At 36.1% G+C, this 25,534-nt stretch overlaps 2 protein-coding genes across 7 annotated transcripts in view; one reads left to right on the top strand and one right to left on the bottom strand.

The window, feature by feature from the left end:
* The window catches only part of st6galnac6 (ST6 (alpha-N-acetyl-neuraminyl-2,3-beta-galactosyl-1,3)-N-acetylgalactosaminide alpha-2,6-sialyltransferase 6), a 17,039-nt gene extending 676 nt beyond the window's left edge, over positions 1-16,363 (top strand). For 2 of the 5 annotated variants that reach the window (XM_030148467.1, XM_030148468.1), the window contains exons 2-6: positions 185-260; positions 1,808-2,002; positions 9,269-9,681; positions 9,777-9,884; positions 14,797-16,363. In XM_030148467.1, coding sequence (XP_030004327.1) covers positions 240-260; positions 1,808-2,002; positions 9,269-9,681; positions 9,777-9,884; positions 14,797-14,983 — 924 coding nt within the window. In that variant the 5' untranslated portion in view covers positions 185-239 and the 3' untranslated portion in view covers positions 14,984-16,363. Of the gene's footprint in view, positions 1-13; positions 126-184; positions 261-1,804; positions 2,003-9,268; positions 9,682-9,776; positions 9,885-14,796 lie in introns of those variants that run through there. The other 3 variants (XM_030148466.1, XM_030148469.1, XM_030148470.1) reach the window with 3 other exon arrangements.
* Positions 16,364-17,507: 1,144 nt separating this feature from the next.
* Positions 17,508-25,534, bottom strand: spout1 (SPOUT domain containing methyltransferase 1). 2 transcript variants are annotated; one of them, XM_030148465.1, is made up of 12 exons: positions 25,451-25,534; positions 25,327-25,360; positions 23,504-23,617; positions 23,258-23,417; positions 23,064-23,153; positions 21,160-21,209; positions 20,930-21,060; positions 20,761-20,833; positions 19,100-19,198; positions 18,888-18,990; positions 17,896-18,043; positions 17,508-17,769 (listed from the first exon to the last, which is right to left on the bottom strand). In XM_030148465.1, exons 1-12 carry the CDS (start codon positions 25,493-25,495, stop codon positions 17,683-17,685), a joined length of 1,134 nt encoding a protein of 377 aa, XP_030004325.1. In that variant the 5' UTR covers positions 25,496-25,534; the 3' UTR covers positions 17,508-17,682. The 2 variants fall into 2 exon arrangements, with proteins under 2 accessions (XP_030004325.1, XP_030004324.1); XM_030148464.1 differs by having other exon boundaries at positions 25,327-25,366; positions 25,451-25,530.

Genomic DNA, 25,534 nt, shown 5'->3' on the forward strand with positions numbered 1-25,534 from the left:
ATTTTTTAAATGATGTGGTCACGTGCCCACGCATCCGGAGTTTAAGAATGCCCAGGTCTAATATGCTCTTTGTGTGATTACACCGTGGGTTGGGATTATTTCCCCGGACAATGCACTGCCAACCTGTGAGTATTCCATGCACTGACATGCTCCTTATTTCTGCTGTTTTGTTTTGTTCTGTTAGGTATGATGACAGACAGTCACATCCAGTGTGTCGGTCCACAGCCTGATCAGAAAGCATGGGGCTCAGGTTAAGCAAGGTAAAGGCACATCAGACAACCGGAGGGTGTGGTGTCCATCTTCATCATCATCATCATCAATAATATATTCACATAAATGAGTCTTTCCAGATCTACAGTGACATTTCCATCCCTGTGGTTCATATGCTGCACATTCAGAAGAAATGGCTTGAATTGTAGGCTACATTTAGGTTTTTAATCACTTCAGCTGCTATTTTATAATTTAAACACATTTTTTCATTGCATTCAGTCTCATCATGTCTTCAGTGCTTAGTATTTATCATATATTGTTGTGCCAAATTCTACTCCCTGCCGAAAACTGCATCGCGCAGCAGCTGCCAAAAACAGCTCCCCCTTCCTAAGTCAGCCATAAAGAGGACAAAGTGCACCAAATTCACCCTGTCACACCAGAATAGCTCCAAATGTGAGCTGTTAAAGTCATTTCCCTCCTTTGGCTTCACAAGCTAATTCTGATGGGGGATGCAGTTTTCGGCAATATCTGATGCCAAATTCTGCTCCCTGCCGGAAACTGCATCCCCAGCTGTGGGTGATGTAGTTTTAGGCAGTATCTGTTCATATTGTTATATATTTTGTGTGTTGTGTATCTAAGAGAAAGTTTTACATACCTTACAGTTTGCACATTCTTTAATATAAAACAGATAAAAAAAAAACATAACTGCAATTTCTTATAATATTATTAATTACTTAAGTGCTTCACAGGTATGATGGTGTTAAGAGGTTGAATAATTCACAGTTAATTTCATACCCTACAGTCAGAAAGGAGAAAAAGTTGTAACAGGATGAATTCAGTCCTCTTTGTGGCTGACTTAGGAAGGGGGAGCGGTTTTCGGCAGGAGGTAGAATTCGGCACATCTATGACATAATAGAAACCTCAAAATATGTTAATTCTTTCACTGATGAGGATAAACTGCCTCTAATCACACATTTAAACCACTTTTTTTGTCTTTCTTTTTTTTTTTTTTTTTTTTTTACCATGTTCTCTAATTACTGTATGTCCATGAACTTGTTTCCACACTTATTGTAGATAATTCATTTATCAAGACGGGGATTATTGTCTGTTTACCTGCTTTTCTAGTTTCAGCTACTTCCTGTAGCCTTCTTCGTTGATAAATGAATTATCTACAATAATTGTAAGTGGAAGACAGTATCAAACTCTACCAGAGTCATTTCCATGCTATTAGTATTTTCTCATCTTCTAAAAAAAGACCACACTTCCATTGAGACCATTTTTCAGGAAGTGAAATACATGGTTTTTCTCTGTTAACGATACAGACTTTCTACACATCAGTACTCACCTTTGACCAGGCACAAAGATTACATACCGAGTCCCAGTTACACTTTATCTATCAGGAATAAATGACATTATCACAATCATTTCACGACAAGAGAAAAAATCTTATTCCAGTTTTATGGGCTACAGTGTATTTTGGACCAGTGTTATATTCTTAAACGTTAAACGTGTCTCTATTCATAGACTCATGGAGTTCAATTGTTGCTGAATAACCGGATCGGCCCACTTCTCACTGCCAGTATTGATTGTTCTGCAGGGGCAGCAGAGCCACAGGTTGGCGATCTTTGTAGCCATCTTCATCGTGATGACTCTCCTCATCCTCTACGGTTCCAACAATGTCAATGAAGTTCCCTACGCCCCGTTCCATATGGCGATCCACCATACTGTCAAGACCACCGACCTGAAGAGGTGGTTTGGAAAAGACGGCTATGTGCCAGTTTATGGGAACAAGGTATCCGACTGTCTGTCACAGCTGGAACATCCTCACACTTTGACATAGAATAGAATAGAATAGAATAGAATAGAATAGAATAGAATAGAATAGAATAGAATAGAATAGAATAGAATAGAAGAGCCTTTATTGTCATTGTGTGTACAATGAAATTACGAGTGCTACTCCAGTCAGTGCAACAATATTAGGAAAAACAGTACTACAGAAAATAAGAATAGAACAAATATGAAATTACAAAAACTAAAAATAAGATCAGAAAATAGAATATAGAATTTTATAAAAGTAAAATAGAATGGAATGGTTTTTGTTGTTGGAAAATAGTAGAAAATGTTTTCAAAAGAAAGTAAAACTTTTTTTTGTTTACACAGCAGGCATGAAATGGAATGAGTTTTGCTAATATTGAAAGATGTCTTATGATTTGTATCAGACAGCTACTGGTTGGTGAAGGAGTACGAATATATAGGGCTTATTTTGTTTGTTTATTTATTTTAATTGCATTGGGCTGTTGTATATGTCCTGTTTGTGTGTGTGTGTGTGTGTGTGTGTGTGTGGGCGTGAATGGTGTAAGATTAATGTAAAATAATTAAAATTGTAATGTAATGTAGAGGAGACCCCAGAAAGAATAGCAACTGAATCATCAGTTGCTAATGGGGATCTTAATAAATGAAATGAAATGGAACTAAAAGTTGAATCAAAACAAAAATAGACATAAAATATGAATAGACACAATATTAACAGTATTTAACAGTATATGAACAGTATTTACAGTATGTATACTTATGAAGTCAAGTCTATTTTAAAAATAGTGCATTTATGTTTGGATAATCAGACTGGAAACATTTGAGTCATATTAACATCAATGATACAGAGATACTTTGTCAGCTTTATCCCTGATGCACAAGGACACTATTGAAAACCCCAGTGTCTGTTTTGTCGTTGCTATAAATATCAGTGAAGGACAGACGCTGCAGAGGGGATGTGGGGAAGTGGATCTGTTACACTATTGTGTTCAGTTGCTCTGGGTGCGTTCTTTAGAATTCAGACTCAGTAGCATCATCAAGCCCATGTCAGATGAAACTTTCCTGTCATTAGTGCAATTTACTGAAGCTCAACAACAGTCAGTGGAGGAGACCGGGCTGTCTCAGAAACAGGTTTGACAAAGTCTCGAATTCAACCCATAAAAACGTGGTTATAGCCATTGAGTGATAACATCAAAGTGTATGGGATGGTTCCACCCAGTCACTGTGGGTGAGTGTAAGATGCCTCTAAATAGGCAGACTCTTAAAGGGTTCAGCGTGAAAAATAAGGAATAATAGGGGGTCTTTAGACATTACACTAACTCTGCTTTTTTTAACCTAGAAAGACCCAGTGCTACTTTTGTATCAGTTCCCAAATGATTATTTTTTCTCAATTTTCAACCTTTTTTAAGTGATTTATCACCATTTACTCGAATATTATGTTCTGTATTTTGCAATTTTAAGCGACAATCAGGTATTTTCCTATACTTAGTTCACTGATCATGTAGATGTTCATTAATGCTCAGCTTGAAGTTGAGAGTTATTACATCCAAAACAGAGAAAACTGAAGAAAAATATTTATTTTTCTGCAAAATATATCATTAACTGATAATATGATATGATAAAATATATGATATGATAACTGTGTCCATCCAGTGTCATTGATCCAACTCCATCTGTGTTTCCGTGGAAACTGCAGAGCCTCTGAACTTCCAAATGGGTCATATCTGATGACCATGAAAAGATGACAAACTGTATTTACACCAGTTATTTGCATGTATTGATAGAATTAGTGGATCAACATTAAACATTTTCCATCAGTGAATGATTTTGGTTGCTGGTGGATGTTTGGGTCTTTATGGGTTAAAACAGAACACTGTGTGGACTAACTCAGAGGTTTTGGTCTGAGAGCAGCTGATGCGAGTTAGTTGGATTAACTCTGAGTGTGTTGGCTCTGACTTAAGCCTGTGCCTGGTAAATGAACAAAGCCATTATTGAGTGAAACTAAGAGATGGGCATTCACTACAGCAAAGAATGGGCACTGTATGCATGTTTGTGATGAAGTCACTTAGCTACTGCACAGAAGAGGCCTGAGTGTAGTGGAAAACAATCTATTTACAGTAGTACTGACCATTCATTCATTAAAGGTTATCAATGGGTGGAATCTATGTATTTAACTGAACCCTAACCCTTCAGGACCAAAATGCAGGGGACACCAGAGGGTGACCATCTACATAGATGATCCAAACCTTATACAATATACAACTGGATTTCAGTAACTTGCAGTTAATATGACCTCATATGCAACTAGGGCATATTGTGGACCTCTTAACACAGGGGTATCAAACTCATTTTAGTTCAGGGGTCACATCCTCCTAATATGATCTAATGTGGGCCAGACCAGTAAAATAACAACATAAAAATATTTACCTCCGCCAAGGAGGTTATGTTTTTGCCAGGGTTTGTTTGTTTGTTTGTCTGTCTGTCTGTCTGTCTGTCCGTTAGTGTGCAACATAACTCAAAAAGTTATGGACAGATTTGGATGAAATTTTCAGGGTTTGTTGGAAATGGGATAAGGAAGAAATGATTAAATTTTGGTGGTGATCGGGGGTGGGGGGGGCCCACGGGGGGGGGGCGCAGACCAGAAAATTTCATCAAAATCTGTCCATAACTTTTTGAGTTATGTTGCACACTAACAGACAGACAAACAGACAGACAGACAGACAGACAGACAAACAAACAAAAAAACCCTGGCAAAAACATAACCTCCTTGGCGTGGGGGGGGCACTGATCAGCCTTGGTGGAGGTCTGCGCTCTCCAAGTGCTTTTCTAGTTATTATATAATGTCAACGCTAAAGTTTTCTCTATGTTTTATAGTGAAAAATAAAATTCCATTATGAAAGCATTTACATCTACAACCTATCCTTTAAAAAATGTGAAAAATATGAACAACCATGAAAAAACTGAAATTTATTAAGAAAAATAATTACAATTTTAAGAATATTATGCCTCAGTTTGTGTGCATTACAACTTACAGATCACAGTGGATCTACAAATACACAAAACATTTAACAACAGACGGAATATTGGTCAAATTACTCTTAATTTTCTTAATACATTTAAGTTTAATATTTTTTCAGGTCATTCACATTTTTTAAAGGATGGTTAAATAGAAATGTAAACATTTTCATGTAATTTTACTTTTTAACATTAAAACAAAGAAAATAATTTGGTGTTGTCATCATTTATAGGTTATTATGATGGTATTTTACTGGTCTGACCCACTTTAGATTAATTTGGGCTGAATGTGGAACCTGAACTAATATAATTGTTAATATCTTAAGTTTAATTTTTGCATTTCACAAATTCATCCCACAGGCCAGATTGGAGCCCTTGGTGGGCCGGTTTTGGCCTGCGGGCCATATGTTTGACACCTGTGTCTTAACAGTACTGTAAATTCAGAAGCACTTATTTCAGATTTCTACCTCAGTCTAAAGTTGAGGTGTGAGTGAATTTATGATGTGTAATGTGTGCAATAGCGAAGGCAGAGTTTGGAAACATCTGCAACCATATCAGAACGGTCAACCAGGTAGTGAGTAAGATAACAAGTCAATGTAAAGTTAGTAGGCTCAGAAGGTGAATGTGATCTCCCTCTCATGAAGTGTGTTTGGATACACACTCACCATGATGTTCTCAATATTAATGAGAAAATGAAGTGGTGTTGTCAGGGAGGTGCAGACATACAGAAACCCAGCAGATATGCATTACAGACTTGGTTGTCAGAGTACAAAATGACTCAGAGTTAGCCTGAACTTGGTTTATGAAACCATAAATCCTGTTTTTGTGTCAACTCTGAGTCAACACTCAGAGTTCTCAGAAACAAGGTACAGTCCCACTGCCAGCATGACTATTACAGCACATCCTGTGTAGAAACCTGAGCTGCAGAGACACATAAAAACACACCAACGTATTCTTTCTCTCACTTTAATCTCTTCTGTTTTTGCTGAAATCATTTTCATATGTGGCTCTGCATAAAGACAAAGTATTACTTTGAAGAAATGAGATGCCACATGCCACTAAAAAGAAGTGAAAGTGTGAATATCAGCTTTCGTATCAGTGTCATTTCCTGTGCTGTTCTTGATTGTCCCTTTGCTTCTCTTTTTCACATCCCCCTCTACTGCACCTTCAAAAGATTCAAGAGATTCAAAGTGTTTTATTGTCATGTGTACAGTTAAGAAACAGGTTTCCCTGTATAATGAAAATCTTACTTTGCAGTCCACACTGAATGCCAAGAGAATTTAAGATGTGTAAAAATTGAATAATTTAACTAGAAATTTAAAACAAACTAAACAAGGTTGTATTTAAGAATGGCATGCAAAGAGAATGAGCATAAAAATATAAACTACTATTACTAAGTAAGTGTATATTTACTTAAATGTGCAATGAGTAATTTTGCAAACTGTCAGAGATAGATAATATGTTAAATGTGCAAAACTGTCACAGATAAACAGTATGATAAATGTGCAATTGAGTTAAGGTGCATAAACAATAACACAGTTGAAAATGTAAACACTGTGAACATCAGTATGGATACTGTTGTCGATTCTTGTCACCTGTTAAGGAGGGAAAGAAAGAGCTCCTGAGTGTGGTTGTCCTGCACTTCAGACCCCTGGACCACTAGACCTTAGAGGAGAATAGTGAACAGTCTGTGTTGGGGGTGGGTGGGCTCCTTGGTGATGGACTGTGATTTAATCATTATTTTTGTGCGACATTTCATTGCTAGTTGGAAACTAAAAGCAGCTATTGAAACAGTTCTCAGTTTTAGCCCTGAGCTCATCATATCCTTTAAAGGCATGATATTTTGCTTTAAAAAAAAAAAAAAGAAATGGAATTATGTATTTTAAAACATTTCCCTGTGGTCTACATAAACTGTAAATGCTATGCTTGGGTCTGAATTCTTCATTAATTCAACTCCACAGGTCCATCTTCAACCCTATTTTTGAGTAATGTCATGAGAAAGGTCATTTTGAGTGCTGGCCCTTTAAATGCAAATGAGCCACTTCATGCCCCGCCCCCTCCAGGTTGTTGGCTGTGCTGCTCTGTCCCGTTCAACCAACAACTGAACATTTTATGGAATCTGCTCGAAGTTTGGACATATTTTCAGTATAGACTACAACCGCTGCTGCTGATAAACAATTATGTCGTACTCGGAGAAATGTTCATCAGAAGTCTTGACCTTATATGTGCAAATGCTGTGATGTAACTAGTTATAGACATAACAAATTAAGAAGGATTTAAAACGGGTTGTAGAAATCCACTCGATTTTTGCAGCTCCTGGAGGGTTCAAATTCAAACTTTTGGAGCTATTAGGGTCCAAATACACAAATAAATGAACCAAAGACTAATACAAGTAAGTGGGTTTAGCAAATATGACCCCTTTAAAGCTGTATTACTTTAACCCTTTATAAGGCACTCACTGAAATATGCTAAAATTCAAAATTTCAACCTTACTGTGTAATTGGACATTGTCATCTACCTTCTTTTGCCATAAAACACCCGAGCAGCACCTGCTAAAAAGTAAACACATGCAATAAAACAACTGTTATATGGACATAAACAGACAAAAATCACTCCTATTTACTATTTACAGTGTCAAAATGTCTGCCTAAAATCTCTCTGAATCACTGTATAATGTTAGGCAAACCAACATGCTTCCGGATCTCACTGAGGCGTAAGATTGCCCAATATTTAATGTTTGAGGAAATTACCCAACACTTGCTCGATAAAGGGTTAGCTCAGTCACATGAACCTTACATTAAAAAATAGCTACTATAAGAAAATTCCTGTGTCAAGGCAGATGAACACTTTACTCTACTTTCCACATAAATATTTAGTATTTTGGTAACTTTGTACGGTGGCCCAGAGGTGCAACAGCCCAAAAACTTATCCACTATAAGAAAAAAAAAAAGAGAACAGCCCAAAAAATTATCCACTATAAGAAAAAAAAAGAGAACAGCCCAAAAAATTATCCACTGTAAGAAAAAGAGAACAGACCAAAAAATTATCCACTGTAAGAAAAACAGAGAACAGCCCAAAAAGTATCCACTATAAGAAAAAAAAGAGAACAGCCCAAAAAATTATCCACTGTAAGAAAAAAGAGAACAGCCCAAAAAATTATCCACTGTAAGAAAAAAAGAGAACAGCCTAAAAATTATCCAGCACCTCAAAAAATTATCCACTATAAGAAAAAAAGAGAACAGCCCAAAACATTATCCACTGTAAGAAAAGAAGAGACAAGACCCCAAAAAATTATCCACTATAAGAATAAAAAGAGTTTTGCTTTGTTTTTTTCTTATAGTGGATAATTTTTTGGGCTGTTCTCTTTTTTTCTTATAGTGGGTAATTTTTTTTTTGGACTGTTCTCTGTTTTTTTCTTGTAGTGGATAATTTTTCCGGTTGTTTTCTTTTTTCTTACAGTGGATAATTTTTTGGGCTGTTCTCTTTTATTTTCTTATAGTGGGTAATTTTTCAAGTTGTTCTCTTTTTTTCTTATAGTGGATAATTTTTTGGGCTGTTCTCTTTTTTTCTTATAGTGGATAATTTTTTGGGCTAGTGTATAATTTTTAGGGCTGTTCTCTTTTTTTTCTTATAGTGGATAATTTTTTGGGCTAGTGGATCATTTTTTGGGCTGTTCTCTTTTTTTTCTTATAGTGGATAATTTTTTTGGGCGAGTGGATAATTTTTTGGGCTGTTCTCTTTTTTTTCTTACAGTGTATAATTTTTGGGGCTAGTGGATAATTTTTTGGGCTGTTCTCTTTTTTTTCTTATAGTGGATAATTTTTTGGGCTAGTGGATAATTTTTTGGGCTGTTCTCTTTTTTTTCTTACAGTGTATAATTTTTGGGGCTAGTGGATAATTTTTTGGGCTGTTCTCTTTTTTTTCTTATAGTGGATAATTTTTTGGGCTAGTGGATAATTTTTCAGGTTGTTTTCTTTTTTTCTTACAGTGGATAATTTTTTGGGCTGTTCTCTTATTTTCTTATAGTAGGTAATTTTTCAGGTTGTTCTCTGTTTTTTCTTAGTCGATAATTTTTTGGGCTGTTCTCTTTTTTTTCTTACAGTTGATAATTTTTTGGGCTGTTCTTTTTTTTTTCTTATAGTGGATAATTTTTTGTGCTGTTGCAACTCTGGGCCACCGCAACGTTGTCCCTTGTGGCACTTTTACATTCACTATTTCCTGTTTGTTTCAGAGCATGACCTTGCGCTGTCATAACTGTGCGCTGGTGACGAGTTCTAGCCACGTCCTGGGAACCCGTGCGGGAGAAGAGATCGATCGTACAGAGTGTGTGATTCGTATGAACGACGCTCCCACGTTGGGGTACGAGGCCGATATAGGCAACCGGACATCTCTGCGAGTCGTAGCGCACTCCAGCGTGTTCAGGGTGGTCCGTAGGCCTAATGAGTTCCTACACCGCCCCGACAGTAACCCATTTATCATCTTCTGGGGACCTCCCAACAAGATCGGGAAGGACGCTAAAGGCACCTTATATAGACTGATCCAGAGAGTCAGCATGATGTACAGTAACGTGTCATGTTTCAGCATCGCACAGAACAAGATGCGGAAGTTTGACGGGCTGTTTCACAGAGAGACAGGGCGAGATAGGTGGGTATTCACAGAGCTAGGATGGTAATCACATATGACTTTGTGTACAGCATGGTCACATATTTATTTTTTTCTCATGTCTTTTTCCCGCACAGACAAAAATCACACTCGTGGTTGAGTACAGGCTGGTTCACCATGGTTATAGCCATTGAGATATGTGATAACATCAAAGTGTACGGGATGGTTCCACCCAGTCACTGTGGGTGAGTATAAGATGCCTCCAAATGTGTAGACCAGGGGTGTCAAACTCATTTTAGTTCAGGGGCCACATTCAGCCCAATTTGATCTCAAGTGGGCCGGACCAGTAAAATAATAACAGTGAAAAAAGTAAAATTATATTATGAGCAGGTTTACATCTACGAAGTTTTCTTAAAAATCTGAATAACATGAACAACTTGAACTGTCCTTAGAAAAACAAGTATAATTTTAACAATATTATCCCTCGGTTTATTAGTTTATCATTTTCACATGTGCATTACAATCACAAAAACATTTAGTAACAGGAAGAACATTGGTCAAATTGCATTTACTTTTCTTAAGACATTTCCGTTTGTTCATATTTGTTCAGGTTATTCATATTTTTTTGTAAAAGTATCGTTTGGTAATGTAAACATTTTCATGTAATTTTACTTTTTTACACCAAAAAAACAAAGAGAAAATTTGGGGTTGTCATTATTTATAGGTTATTATGATAATATTTTACTGATCTGACCCACTTGAAATCTAACTGTATAACTGTAACTGTAATCGCCCTGTATGTGGAACCTGAATTAAAATGATTTTGACATCATTGATTAATATCTTCAGTGTAATTTTTGCATTTCACAAATTCATCCTGTGGGCCAGACTGGACCCTTTGGCGGGCCGGATTTGGCCCCCGGGCCGCATGTTTGACACCTGTGATGTAGACTCTTAAAGGGTTCAGTGTGAAAAATAAGGAAAAATAGGGGGTCTTTAGACACTATACTAGCTGTTTTTTTAAACCATAAAGACCCAGTGCTACTTTTGTGGCAGTTCTCAAATTAATTTTTCTCTCTATTTAACCTTTCTTAATGGAGTGATATTTTGCTTTTTTAAATGGAATTACTCATTTTAAAACATTTCCCTGTGGTCTACATAAACTGTAAATGCTCTGCTTAGGTCTGAATTCTTCATTAATTCAACTCCACAGGTCCATCTTCAACCCTATTTCTGAGTAATAATAACAGAAAGGTCATTTTGAGCGCTGGCCCTTTAAATGCAAATGAGCCACTTCACACCCCACCCCCTCCAGCCACATGTGTTCTTTAATACAACCAACTGCTTAGCATTTTAGGAAATTGGCTCGAAGCTTGGACATATTTTCAGTGTGTACTACAACCGCTGCCGCTGACAAAAAATTATGTCGTACTCGGAGAAATGTTCGTCAGAAGTCTTGACCTTATATGTGCAAATATTGACATAACTAGTTATAGACGTAAAAAAATTAAGAAGGAATTAAAAAGGGGTTGTAAAAATCCACTTTATTTTTGTCAAAATGAATATAAACATAGTTTTGTCGCACCTGGAGGGTTCAAATTCAAATGTCTGGAACTATTAGGGTCCAAATACACAAATAAATGAACCAAAGACTAACATAAGTGCATTTAGAAAAATATGACCCCTTTAGGTGATTTATAACCATTTATTATAAAATTATCTTCTGTATTTTGCATTTTTCAGTGTAAATCAGATATTTTTCCTTATATTTAATTTACTGAACATTTTAGATGTTTATGAAAACTCAGAGTAAATTCAAAGATTATTTTACAACAGAGAAAACTGAAGAAAATGTGTCTTTTCCCGTAAGGATATCAATAACTTAACATAAAAACAAGCATCTACACCTTCTGTTGTTAGTCAAACTCAATGGGTTTTACTGGTGAATCAATGTTATAGAAGATGACGGTGTTTCTGCGTTCACTACAGACCCTCGGGACATTCAAATAAGTCACATCTGATGACCATGGAAAGATGACAAATTGAATTTTACACCAATTATTTGCATGAATTGATAGGATGGTTTTGGTCGCCGGAGGCTGTTTGGGTCTTAAAGGGTTAATAACCAAACAATAGTCCTGCCCCAAGTCCCTAATGATATCGGTTCATGTTTACAGCCCTGTTGTAGCCACCCTGGAACCAGTTTCCATAACAGAACTGGTCCCAGATCAGGCACTGGCTGTGAACCAAATAAATGCACCCTACCATCATCTATACCCTGCATATAGTATGAGGAGGTGACCACTGATGTCAAAGCACCTCCAACATTTAGACACACCCCTTCATGGAAAACACTATTTTCTGACAAGCATAACATCAAGTGAATTTCATTTGTCACTAAAGCTGCAGAGGTACCACAGTTCGTAACAACTACAAACATCAAAGAACCTTTAGCGTACAGAAGTTAGTTCTTGGTGGGTCACTGGGACAAAAATGCCAAATGGAGATGTTTATAAAGGAAACAGCTGTTGATCAAGGGCAGGGGTGGAGTATATGAAAAACAGGAAAAGCAGAAAAGACTGTCGGAAATAATAGTCAGTGTTGAAAAAATAAACTACAGCCAGGATTGGCGCTCCTTAGATGAGTATCATGATGCAAATTCCCTGTTGGTAAGGAAGGATTTTTAGTTTAGTAGCAGAGTAGCTCATGTTTTTTCTGGCTGCTTTGTTTTACATTCCTTCTTTTTTTTTTTTACATTGTCAATTGATTATTCTACAATCTTTGTTGCTTTTCCTGTTTTTCATAACCTTCAAGTTCTATTCTCTGGCTTCACTCAGTTTAATAAATGATTATTTGATAAAATAGCAGTAAAAGTAAAAGAAATTTGTCATTTTCTTCAATCATATAATTAATAAAACTCCTAAAATACTCTTAAAAAAAAAAAAAAAAAAAAAAAAAAAAAAAGCTTGAACCAGATGAAAGCAGTATGCACATCAACAGGATTATCCCACCTCCCCCTAAATGAGAGCAAAAAAAAAAAAAAAAACTCTAACAGCGGATGCCACCAGCGGTAAAATAAAAATAGACAAAGCAGAAGTCAGCTCAACATGACAGTGATACGTGGTGGAATCTGAAAGGTGATAGACTTCCTCTGTAGATATAAAAGGCTCATTCTCAGGTAACAAACACAGTGATTCTCATTCCTATGTAATTTTATCAATTATGAAAGCATATTATATATGCAGTTAGATCCTCCTAAATGCTCCTAAGTCTACACTAGACCTTTAAAACACTGTTGATCATGATCAGGATTCACAGTCCAGTTGGTTATAAAATCACTCCACTAATACAGGGTTCATACACATTTTTCAAGGTCAAATTCAAGTACTTTTAGGGTCATTTTCAAATTTTTCCAGCACAGCACCTTATCACAGGGGTAAAATACATATCTACAGGAATACATATACTCACGATTTTTTTTTTTTTTTTATCACAATGATGTACATTGTGTTTTGCTATAAACATCTAAAATGATGTTCCGTAATAGCAAAAAGCTTAGAAATGAAAGGAGAACAGGAAGTTTTATCCAAAGAAAGAGAAGTCACATGGCGTTCTTCACTCACACTCGCACCGAGACAAAGATTAAGATAAAAATGTACATGGAGTCCACCTGACAGCACCTGGTAATTTTCTTTTTTGACGGAAAGTTTTATTTTTCTGAATGTATCACCTCTGTAAGAGGCTTTGGCTTGGTATCTAACCTGGCAGAGTTACTATTTAAAATAAATAAATAAATCACATCACAAAGTTAGAATTGCAATCTCTTAACCCATAAAGACCCAGTGCTACTTGTGTGGCAATTCCAAAATAGTTTTTTCACTATTTTTTAACTTTTCTTATGTGATTGATCACCATTTATTATAATATTATCCCCTTCACTTTGCAGCTCTTCAGTGAAAATCATGTATTTTCCTATATTTAATTTACTGATCATGTAGATCAGGGGTGTCAAACTCATTTTAGTTCAGAGGCCACATTCAGCTAAATTTGATCTGCAGTGGGCCAAACCAGTAAAATAATAACATAATAATATATAAATAATGTCAACTCCAAACTTTTCTCTGTTTTAGAGCGAAAAAAGTAAATTTACATTGTGAAAAGGTTTACGTCTACAAATTATCCTTTCAAAAGACGTGAATAACAAGAACAAACTGAAAAAATAAGTGTAATTTTAACAATATTCTGCCTCAGGTTATTATTTCCACATGTACATTATAACTTCCAGATCACAGTGGATCTACAAATACACAAAACATTTAATAATAGACAGAATATTGGTCAAATTACTCTTAAATCTCTTAAGACATTTCAGGTTGTTCATGTTTGTTCAGGGTTTTCACAATTTTTGTAAAAGGTTAGTCTGTAAATGTTAATATTTTTGTGTAATTTTACTTTTTTAACACTAAAACAAAGAGAAAAATATGTGGTTTTTGCTAATTATAGTTTATTATGATAGTATTTTACTGGTCTGACCCACTTTAGATGGAATTGAACTAAATTTATTTTGACATCCTTGATTGTTAATATCTTCAGTGTAATTTTTGTATTTCACTAATTCATCCCGTGGGCTGGATTGGACCCTTTGGTTTTGGCCTCTGTGCACCCCTGATGTAGATGTTCATAAAAGTTCAGTGTAAAGTTGAGGGTTTTTATGTCAGAAACAGAGAAAACTGAAGAAAAAGTGACTTTATCAGCAATGATATTAATAACTGAACATAAACCAAGTGTCTCCATCCACTGTCACTGATCCAACTCCATGGGTTTTACTGGTGAATCAATATCTTAGAAGACGTTGGTGTTTCCGCGTTCACTGCGGAGCCTCTGAACGTCCAAATGGGTCAGATCTGATGACCATAAAAAGATGACACCAGTATTTACATGTATTGATAGGATTAGTGGATCAGCAGGTATTAAACATTTTAGATCAGTAGATGCTATTGGTCGCCGGTGGCTGTTTGGGTCTTTATAGGTTAAAGTAAAATTCAAGCACTTTTCAGACCGTGAAAACATAACATTGAAATTCAAGCATTTTCAAGGATTTCAAGCACCTGTACAAACCCTGCTAATAACATTAAAACCATTCTTTTTTTTTTTTAGAAAAAAGCCTGGATCCAAAAAGATGCCGTATCACTACTACAAGCCCCGCGGGCCTGATGAATGTGTAACATACATACAGAATGAGAGCGGCCGAAGAGGAAACCACCATCGTTTTATTACTGAGAAACAGGTATTTGCACGCTGGGCGAAGCTGTACAACATCACCTTCTCTCATCCGACGTGGTGAAAAGACTCCACTGAAGAAACGGACTAAAGGGAAGAAACAACAAAGGAAACTCACAAGTGCTCATGTATTCAACTGGATTTCACTGTACCTCCCCTGAATGAGCCTTTGAATAAACCACACAGTGAATGAATGACAGCCCTTGTTCAGGAAGCGCCGCGAAGATGAAAAAGCTTTTGGAAATCCCGTTAATGAACCAAATGAGCCGGGGAGTTCTCTGAGAATTTTTTTCTGTATCTCAGTTTTGAGAGCTTACTGAACTGTGTTGCACATCACAAATGCGGCAGCCGTCGGGAACGTGTTTTTTTGTAAATAGAGAGAAAATGAATTTACAGATGAATTTTTACATGTTTATAGTATTTTTGTTAAAACGTCTTGAAAATGCACTGAAGGTTTCCCGGGATGAGGTTTAGAGGATTAGATCTGACCAAGTGGCCTACAGAATACTGCTCAGCTGTCCTCTGTCCCTCACGTGCACATCAGTCATATATTCAGTCTACAGTCTTATCTTATGCTTGTGAGGCCCACCATACAGTATTTGAGGAGCGTGACTGTGTTGTTTTGTCTTTTGTGCCAATACCTTAACTGTTCTTGCACCAATACCAAAATTGTTTATTTACTGGCATCTTACTTTGGACAGTATTATCGTAAAACTTTTTTTTTTGTTTAAAAGCTTCAGTAAATATCTGAATGCAGTGCATCTACATAAGTACATGAATAGTTTTGTAGGATTAAAATAAAGGGGAAAAAAGTCTAATGGATTAAATACCAGCTTGTATTACAGTTTGGTGCTATATATATATGTTAAAGAGAGATAACAGGGGCCTTAACGCAGTCCTTTGGAACAGAGGTCAGTATTGGATGATCACACTGAGGATAGAGGACATCGAACAGCCTTTTATCCACAGTATATTCATTTAATAGTACCAAAAAAAAAAAAAGTGGCATTCATATTGTGCATTGACGGGCTTTGGGCATGTTAAAATAATAATAATAAAAAAAAAAAAAGATTCAGGTAAATCAAATAAATTAGAGATACAGATGTATAGTAAGTGCAAAACTCCACTGTACAAACTGCTGTTTCCTGTTTTTCGCCTTCATGGACCCTCTATTGAGATGTACTGATGCTCTAATGTAAACATTTCGCTGCATTAAATGTTGATTTCATTGTTTTTTCAGACTAAAATCACAACACTGTTCCCTCATGAACGTGAACCGTTTTACCTCAGTGGCTCTACGGTGCATGCAGTTTAGATTTGGATAGTCCACCAAATGCATCATGGTCATGTTATGTATTGGTACGTATGTTTCTCTTAGGACTGCATGAGTGAATTTAAGGTGGAATTGTGATTTTCATATAAAAGCCTCAAGCAGAAAAACGTGCAATTGCGTAAATATCTCTTTTTGTCTGCTGCGTGTTAATAATCTGTAGAAATATTGCTTTTGTATGCATCCCGTTTAAAGACAACCACAAGTCGAAATTGTTGAACTAAGTAAAGAAACTGAGCGGACTGTTGCGCTACTTTATGAAACTCAATCTGCCTGCAAGATATAGTGAGATAATCACCAAATTTATACAGCATAAAGTCAACATGGATCTTATGTATTGAAAGATATCACAGTCTCTCAAATAACTCAGATCTAAAACTTAATGCAGGCTTGCTGATGCATCTGATATTAACCCATAAAAACCCAGCGTTATATTTGTGGCAGTTTACAAATGAATTTTTCCCTCTGTTTAACCTTTAATTATTTATCACCATTTACTGTAATATTATCCTCTGTATCTTTTGTTTTTTCACTGAAAATCAGGTATTTTCCCTTATTTAGTTCACTGATCATGTAGATGTTCATAAAAGCTCAGATTAAAGTTGATTGTCATATCAGAAACAGAGAAAAATTAAGAAAACATGACTTGTTCAAGAAAATGTAGAATTAATTGAACATAAACCAAGTGTCTCCATCTGCTGTCATTGATCCAACTCCATGAGTTTTACTGGTGAATCAATGTTGTAGAAGATGACGCTGTTTCCACGGTAACTATGGAACCTCTGAACATCCAAATGGGTCACATCTGATGACCATGAAAAGACAATAAACTGTATTTCACACTAATTATTTACATGTATTGATAGGATTAGTGGATCAACAGGTATTAAACAGTTCAAATCAGTAGATGGTTTTGGTCAACAGTGGCTGTTTGGGTCTTTATGGGTTAAACTCTGATCTGCTTCTCAAATGTTAATTTAAGTAATAGCTTGGTGAAATGCAAGTGGCATGCAATTGCACCTTGAAAACAATCTGATATTTCTTTGTAGTTTTTCCCCAAAAAGCTTTGACCCATCAAATGCAGAAGCAGATGAACCTTTTTAAAACGTGTTCTTCACTCTGACTCGAAAATCTGATGCCGAGTCTGGTGTGAGCTGTTGAGAATTTAAGCTGCTGGTTTTAGTGCCATTTGTTTGTTTATGTTGTGCTGGTCACTATCAATTAAAAATACTTTAAGAAAACAATACAAAGCAATTCAGATCTTTGTATAACATCTTTTTATGTACATAAAACTGTAGCTGTTGAGTGTTAGGAAATAACATACAGAAGGATGGCAGTAAAAATTGCACAGTAATATGACAATCAACTCATTCACCCAAAATCAGTTGTAATTACCAGTCAAATAATAATAAATATGAAGTTCTCAAACATCATCAGTTCTGTACTGAGCCATTGGAAACATGCGAGAAAGCAGCTGTGATCTTCTGTCTTAAGCATGCCATTGAAATCAAAATGGCCTCCTGTCGATGACAAAATACCACAGGAAAAATATCACATTTCGAGCAAATTGAATGCACTTTTAAACAAAGAGTACTGACAACACTTCACAAAGCTCAGTGTAAGCATCATCTGTGTGTGTTCCTCACCTCTGTGCGAATGGTCCTGCTGCCCTGACTGGGGCATGTGTTGAGGTAAAGGTCAAATAAAACACCCGGATCAGTCACATCCAGGTTTTGATCACTATCGACACTGGCTTCCAATCCCTGCAGACCTCCAAACACCACCAGGAGATGCCTGCAAAGTGCACGAACAATTGGAGCAAACATACCAAAAAATACTGCTATAACCCTTTAAAACCTGACGCGTCGTCACTGAAACACGCTGTGCATATGGATGTAACGATATGAAAATTTCATATCAGTTATTGTGACCAAAATTATCGCGGTTATCATTATTATTGCGATATTGTTGAAACTGTGCTCAAAATGTTCAAAAAGTACTTATACACACACTGAAATACTTTAACCAAGTTATATTTTGAAAAATAAATGAATAAATAAAATTAAATAATAGCCACAATGTACTTTCTGTTGGCAGAAACATTAAAATATTAACATGTAAACAATCAAATATACAAATGTGCATTAAAAATGTCACCTTATGGCCACTGTTTGACTATTTTCCATATCAAGTTTGAGTTGTTTGAGTTTCTTTTTCAGAGATAGATTATCGGTTTATCATTATACCGGTAATCGATACATCCCTACCTGTGCATATGCAGTTTGGATGGCTGTATCTCTTTCAGTGTTTAGGCAGTTGGAAAAATTCCAACGGTTTCTGAAACCTGAGACGTTGCACTTTATAGGCTTTATTGGGTCATTATGGTGATTTCACTCAACGTCTGTATTAGAAGCTGGAGAAGAAGCCATTTTAGCAGTATTATAACATGCAGTAAATCGTAAATGACTGCTAGATTTTGAAAGTTGAAAGTGCTCTGGAAAAATGGGCAAAAGGACTCACAGCATATTTCTAACCTTTTTATTGTCAAAATAAGAATAAAAGTCCAGACGGACCGTTTTAGGCTTAGGGTTTCAAGGGTTAAATCATCTAAATAGGATTCATTTCCATATGAACCTACTTGAAAGGTGACAGTGACGTTTGGTCCACGTTGCTACCCCTCTCAGATGTACCGATGGTGAGGTCATATCCCTCTTTGTAGGGACTTTCTGTGAAAACTGCACCTGCATTCAAACAAAAGATAAGACGAATCACTCATGATGTTGTCAAGGACTGGATTATTACATGTTTTTATTCATGCGAGGCCTGCTTTTGATTAACAGCTATACCCACTGAGACAAGACGCCAGGCGGACGCTGTAACCCCAGTAGAGACCTCCGTTAGTCCTGGGCACATGAGGGGCCACCACAACACCTTTGAACAGTTTGGACTCTGGGGATGGATGGATGCAAACATTTAAAGTGTATCTGTACTGGTCAAGCTTATGGCGTTAATTATGCTTTATGTATTACTTAGACACAAGAGAGGGGACATTCAGTAAACAAAAAAAAACAAAAAACACCATAAATGCACCCCACTGGACCTTTTCATGATGTGAATTATGGGCGGGGGCAGAACCTATGGGGTGCATCCACTCCCGGCTGAAAGTGACGCACTATGACTGATTCCAGGTGATTGAGTGTGAGTAAACAAGCAGTGGTCAGTCAGCGAGATTGAGTGGAAACCACGCGTCTGCGCTTGTTGTTTGTTCAGCCGTAAGCTTTGCACTCTGACTCAATGGATGGATGGATGGATGCTTTATTGATCCTGAGGGAAATTCACGTATTCAGCAGCTTTGCATACAGCACAAGAAGACAAAAATCAAACAGACCAGAACACAATAGTGGGCTAGTAGCCAGGTTGACACTAAGGTGAGTATAAATACTCTAAAATACACTTGCTAAAGAACTACTCTAAAAGGGCTTCCTGTACAGTACTGTAAATAAGGACTTCTGATTGTATTTACACTTTTCAGGGCAGTGATATAAAGTGAAACAGTGATATAAAGTGTTGCAGTGATAATGTGTCATCTTAGACTGGTGTCTGCTGCACTGGGTCAGTGACTGGTCCATCACAGCTCAGGTAATCAGACAATACAACACGTCTGCGTCACTACCAGTGCTGGAACAGCCCGTAAAGGAGGCAACACGTCACTGACCATGCCTGACTGGCGGAGCAATGACTTAGTACCCGCTCGACAACGGGCTATGACAAAAGTTACCTGACCGAAGCGCTAGTATTATACATGATCTTTTGAAATAGCTAGCGATGAAAATACACCACAGCAGTGTTTTTCAACCTTGGGGTCGGGACCCCACGTAGGGTCATCTGGAGTTCAAATGGGGTTGCCTGAAATTTCTGGTAATTGATAAAAATAAAGAAAAAATTACTAAGAAAAAATATATGATGAGTTGAGAGACAGTCTCAATGCATAAATGACATGGCAAACTCTGAAGCTGAAACTGAAGCACTGTGGTTCTGTTTATCTGTCAAATGTTCATTGTGGTCGGTTTAAGATGCTGCAGCTCTTTCATAATTCATAGTTTGAGTTCTTGTTTGTTCAGTATTAATTGTCAGCCTTGTAAATCCAAGCTGGCCTGACTACATATCTTGACCAAGGAAAATCAAATTCTCACTTTGTGCAGTAATCTACACTTGGCTTTACTGCCTCCGTCCATAATAATATACATTATATAGACTAAATGTCATTTAAAATTAACCTTTATTTGCAAAATAATATAGCAAACTATTACAAATTAATTTTAGCAACAAAAAAGTCTCAGTTTTAAATGTCTGGGGTTGCCAGAAATTTGTGATGTTAAAATGGGGTCACGAGTCAAAAAAGGTTGAGAACCATCGCACTACAGGTACCCTTTAATTACAACATATTAAATGTTACAACTCCATAAATTACAAAATAATGATAACACCGGAAAGGCACTAGTTAAACTCACCTGGATTCTGTGTCTGATTGAGTTGTACAGTGACTCGCAGGCCTGGCTGAAGCTGCTTGTCAATCCGAACCTCCTAAGGGAGCAGATGGACATATTTTAGTCTATTAATCACCAGTAAATAACCAACACGTCCTCTGATGACAATGGTGTGCCTAATTCAAACACTCACCTTTCTCATTCCACAGTTGACAAACGAGCCTTTTCCCTGTTTCATCGGCCTGTCGAGGACTATTCCTTCTCTGTATTCTGATTCCTCATCTATCCTCATGTGGTGAGGGCTGTCTAAAGGGTTCAGTAAACCTTGTCGAGGAGACAAGAATGGAGAAGTTTTGTATACAGTGCTCAATTTAAAGTCCTATTTATACCTGATATTACAACAGCATTGGCGTTTAACACTACCTGCATACTGTAAATCTTGATGTTTTGGGAAAAACCACTTGCGCAGGTATCTGTCAAAGAAGCAGAGATTAAATCGACAGGACTCCCATACATATTCAGAGACAAAATCTAAAACTTATCAAGGACCAACAATTTGATTTCCATACTTCAACATACAACGGTAGATTATTACCTCTGCCAAGTGAAACAGCGGAGGTTGTGTTTTCATTGGGGTTTGTCTGTCTGTCTGTTTGTTTGTTTGTTTGTCTGTTAGCAAGATAACTCAAAAAGTTATGGACAGATTTGGATGAAATTTTCAGAAAATGTTGATTCTGGCACAAGGAACAAATGACTAAATTTTAGTGGTGATGGGCGGAGGTCTGCGCTCTCCAAGTGCTTTTCTAGTTTGAAAATAAAATTAACAAGCAACCTTTAACATTATCCAAAGGTTATATTGGCTCATGTTGTCCTCGAAACAGTAATTTTAAAAAGGACTGATAAGTCAGTTCAGCAAGATAAATGCAATCTTCTTTATTTGTTAGCTCATAATTGAACGTACAAACAATAAGAGATTACCAATGTTTCATAATACACTAATTTATTTACTCATCACAGTTATGATAAATAAATGGTTTTGATTCTAGATTTATTTCCATATGCTTTTTAGTGTTGACTTTGCATTAATTTGCATTACTACATTTTGGTTCCATGTTGGATATATTCTGTAGTTTCGCAACAGTGTAAGGTTTAGATTTTTTTTAAAAGAGAGACTAAAGCTAACACAGCTTCATCAAAGTGATGTTGCTGTAACTTCATAATGCAATCCCCCAAAAAATCTCGTTCAACACATTTTAAAACATTTGGCTTTTAAAGACCTGCAGAAACCATGTAACAAAGACTAACAATGATTTTTAAGCATCATGGAAAACAACCAACTTTAAAAGTATTACCAATACAAAAAGGGCTTTAAGATGATACATTACCCCCAAGATGTGATTTAATTATTTAAAAATACAGTCTATATTATCAGATTCAGATTTATTGTACTACTATGGTTTTGCTCTCAAGTCACAACCCACTGTTTTGGTACTAGATTGTGTACACTGCATGCAGAATGATGATAAAAAGAAATATTAAGATTTAAATATATTGTAAAAATATAAATTGAGCGACAGGTCAAAGTAAACTAAAATAGCTGAATAATTACTGAACCAACACAGTTTGCACACCACATCTGCTAACACTGTTTTCGACATCTTACAGGTCTTGGTCTTTTGGTTTCCATTACAGATAATAAAATTAAATCCAAGACTATTCCACAACATCTCATTTTCATGTTTTTCCCTAACTTTTGATGTCTTGAATTACAATTTCACAAAACATGCCAATGCATCTAAATCAGGGGTGTCAAACATTAGGCCCATGGGCCAAAACACCCAGCCAAAGGTTCCAATCTGGCCCATAGGATGAATATGCAAATTGCAAAAATTACACTGAAGATATTAACAGTGAAATCTCCAATTTCCAAAATTCTAACAATATGCCTGTTACTAAATGTTTTATGCATTTGTAGATCCACTGTGATCTGTAAGTTGTAATGCAAACGTGTAAATGATAAACTGAGGCACAATATTGTTAAAATTCACTTATTTTTCTTCAGAAATTCGAGGTTGTCCATGTTTATCAGGTTATTCACATTTTTTGTGAGAGGATAGGCTTTAAATGTAAACATTTTCATAATTTAACTTTCCTGCACTAAAAAGTTAAAAAAAAAAAAAAAAAAAACAAGAAAGAAAATGTAGTTCTCATTAGGCTATTACTTTATTGGTCACTTGAGATCAGATTAGGCTGTATGTGGCCCCTGAACAAAATGAGTTTGACACCCTGGATCTACATGGGTCAAATTAATAATTTAATGTGCTTACTGTGGGCATTCCAGGTACTGAAGTATTCTGGCAAGCTGAATACAAGCCTGTCCTTTCTTCCCAACTCCTTTAAATTCTCCTTCAACACTCCTGTGAAACAAAAACAAACATTTACCATTAGTTTTCTGATTCTGAATGATAAGATACAGAGAGTTTACCAATTTGCTGTCTTTCTCTCTCCCTCTCAAACTTACTTGACATCTTCTCCTTGTTCATCAAACACAATAATCTCATCAACACAAAACACCACACATGCCCTGGCGATTTGTCCAGCCAAGTATGTACGAAGTTCAGTAGACTGAGCGTTGTCCAGGACAGATCCAGGAAGAGCCACACTCACTGTGTAGTCCCGACCTGACAGACACACACCACACATTACAGTCCTTTAGTCTAAGATACATACAGAGGTAAACCCAGGATTGGTAATAAAGATACGGAACCTTTTTTGTCCTGGGTTTGTTCAAGTCTTTGTTTCTTTGCAGCTTCTTCCTCTTTTTGCTTTTCAAGCTGTTTGATGAGTTTGGCCTCTTTCCTTTGCTTCTTAGCCTCCTTAACTGTCAAGAAAAATAAATGACACTGCTAAGAGAAGTACAGACATATTTACACTTATAATAGAGGATAATACTGGAAAATGGCTAAAATTATGTAACGTGAAGGAAGCAACATCAAATAAGCAGATCTTTACAGTGGTCAACATTGTAGCTTTAGTTACATTTCAGAGACCCACAGATACAATGGTTATTTGATGAAACATAGATTTATTAGTTCTTCTGAATAGTAATGTATTTTCACATGAATTCTGTGTTTGATTTCTACTAAACAAGCTTCTTCTCATGCATTTCTGCACCTCAAATAAGGATATATATTTAACATATATCCTTAGTGTCCAGCCAGAGTCAAAGTACAATATATATGTTGGCTAAAATTTACTTAGGGAGTCAAATAAGTGGCCATTTTTGTAAAAAAAAAAAGTTGTACAAAATGCATAGAACTGTGTTGAAATAATGCTAATACATTTGTGCACAGACTACTGACATTATTTGACGGTGGAAGCTATATTTTCAGAAATATTGGATTTTCAATATGGTACAATAGGGTTAGGGTTAATATGGTATAATAACCCTAACACCTGGCGGGGGGGCACTGAAATTAATAAATTCAGTATAGAACAGGATATAGCATAAATTAGAATAGAGTTCTTAAAATAACATTAGAAAGAACATAAATAACTGGTGGACGGATGTGACAGGGGATGGACGTGACATTACCCATGATGATCTGGTCAGTACCAGTACTTTATTAGTGATAAACTTTTATACTTACAATTGCTAATTATCCTCTTATTCATAAATGTTAGTATTGTGGATCTAAAACAATAACAGCTGACACAAAAACACAAAATGTGGCAGTGGACGGATGTGACATGGTTGTTACAGATCCCATCATACTGATGCTCGGCAGCCATGTCACCATTTCCACAAATGATCCCTGTGCAAAAACTAGTATCATAATTATTTATTGTATAGATTATACAAAAGTTCATACTAAAGAGTAAATAACAATATAGAATTGTTATTTCTTTATAAAAATGCTTATTATTAGAAAACTGTTGATTTAAAAAGTGACGTGTGACACTCTTAATGTATGTATTGGTGTAACATAAGCAGGATGGCTCAGCACCATACTCTATATTGAACTTGTAAAAATAAAACATGTGATATGTAGTATATAATCTTGTAAGGAAAATTGGGGAATCTAAAAGTACAGAATATTTGTTTTTCAGGTAAATTCAGTTAAAATATAACTTGGCCATTTGTGACATGAAAATATAGCATTAATTGTGATGAAATTTGACATTTTTGACCTGAAAACATAGTTCATATGACCAGCAACATGTTGCAACATAACTGAAATCCTGTAAATTTGCATAACTTGCATTTACAAACACAAAGTTCTTTCGGGGATTCACTTATATTGATTTCTTATGCACAAAAATATAAATAAGACCTGTACGCAGATTTTAGCTGATTTATCTCTGCTGTTTGGTTGGTGACTTGCTTGTTTTTATTGTGTATATTATATATATTTACACTTTTCTTTTCTTTCTTTAAAACTATTTTGCACTACGCACCACTAGAGAGTTGTCTCGTTTAATTTCGTTGTACATAAATATAATGACAATAAAGGCATTCTATTTTATTCTAGTTATACTGTTAGTTAGTTCCATGTAGCTAACGTTAGCCACGTTTAGCTGTTTACTCACTTTCTGCTTTCCGCTTCTTCCAGTCCACGCGCTCCTCGGCCTGAAAAAAGTCAGGAAAACGAAATTATAGAGAAAAAAAAAGATGATAAAGATGTATTTATGTTAAACACTCGTGTAATGGTACCTGAGAAGATACAATTTTGGGTCTCTTGACTGCAATATCAGACATTTTCACACACAGCACGTGAATATTATCAACTTCCGGGTC

The sequence above is a fragment of the Sphaeramia orbicularis genome, chromosome 12 (assembly GCF_902148855.1).
Source record: "Sphaeramia orbicularis chromosome 12, fSphaOr1.1, whole genome shotgun sequence".
NCBI classification, from domain to species: Eukaryota; Metazoa; Chordata; class Actinopteri; order Kurtiformes; family Apogonidae; genus Sphaeramia; species Sphaeramia orbicularis.

What these genes read in the sequence shown, in the direction of transcription:
- spout1 (XM_030148464.1), bottom strand. Translation starts at nt 25,495, where the DNA reads ATGTCTGATATTGCAGTCAAGAGACCCAAAATTGTATCTTCTCAG. An exon ending in ACAAACCCAGGACAAAAAAG is followed by an intron (nt 23,418 to 23,503) that starts GTTCCGTATCTT and finishes TGTGTCTGTCAG; the next exon opens with GTCGGGACTACACAGTGAGT. An exon ending in GCAGGACCATTCGCACAGAG is followed by an intron (nt 17,770 to 17,895) that starts GTGAGGAACACA and finishes TGTCATCGACAG; the next exon opens with GAGGCCATTTTGATTTCAAT.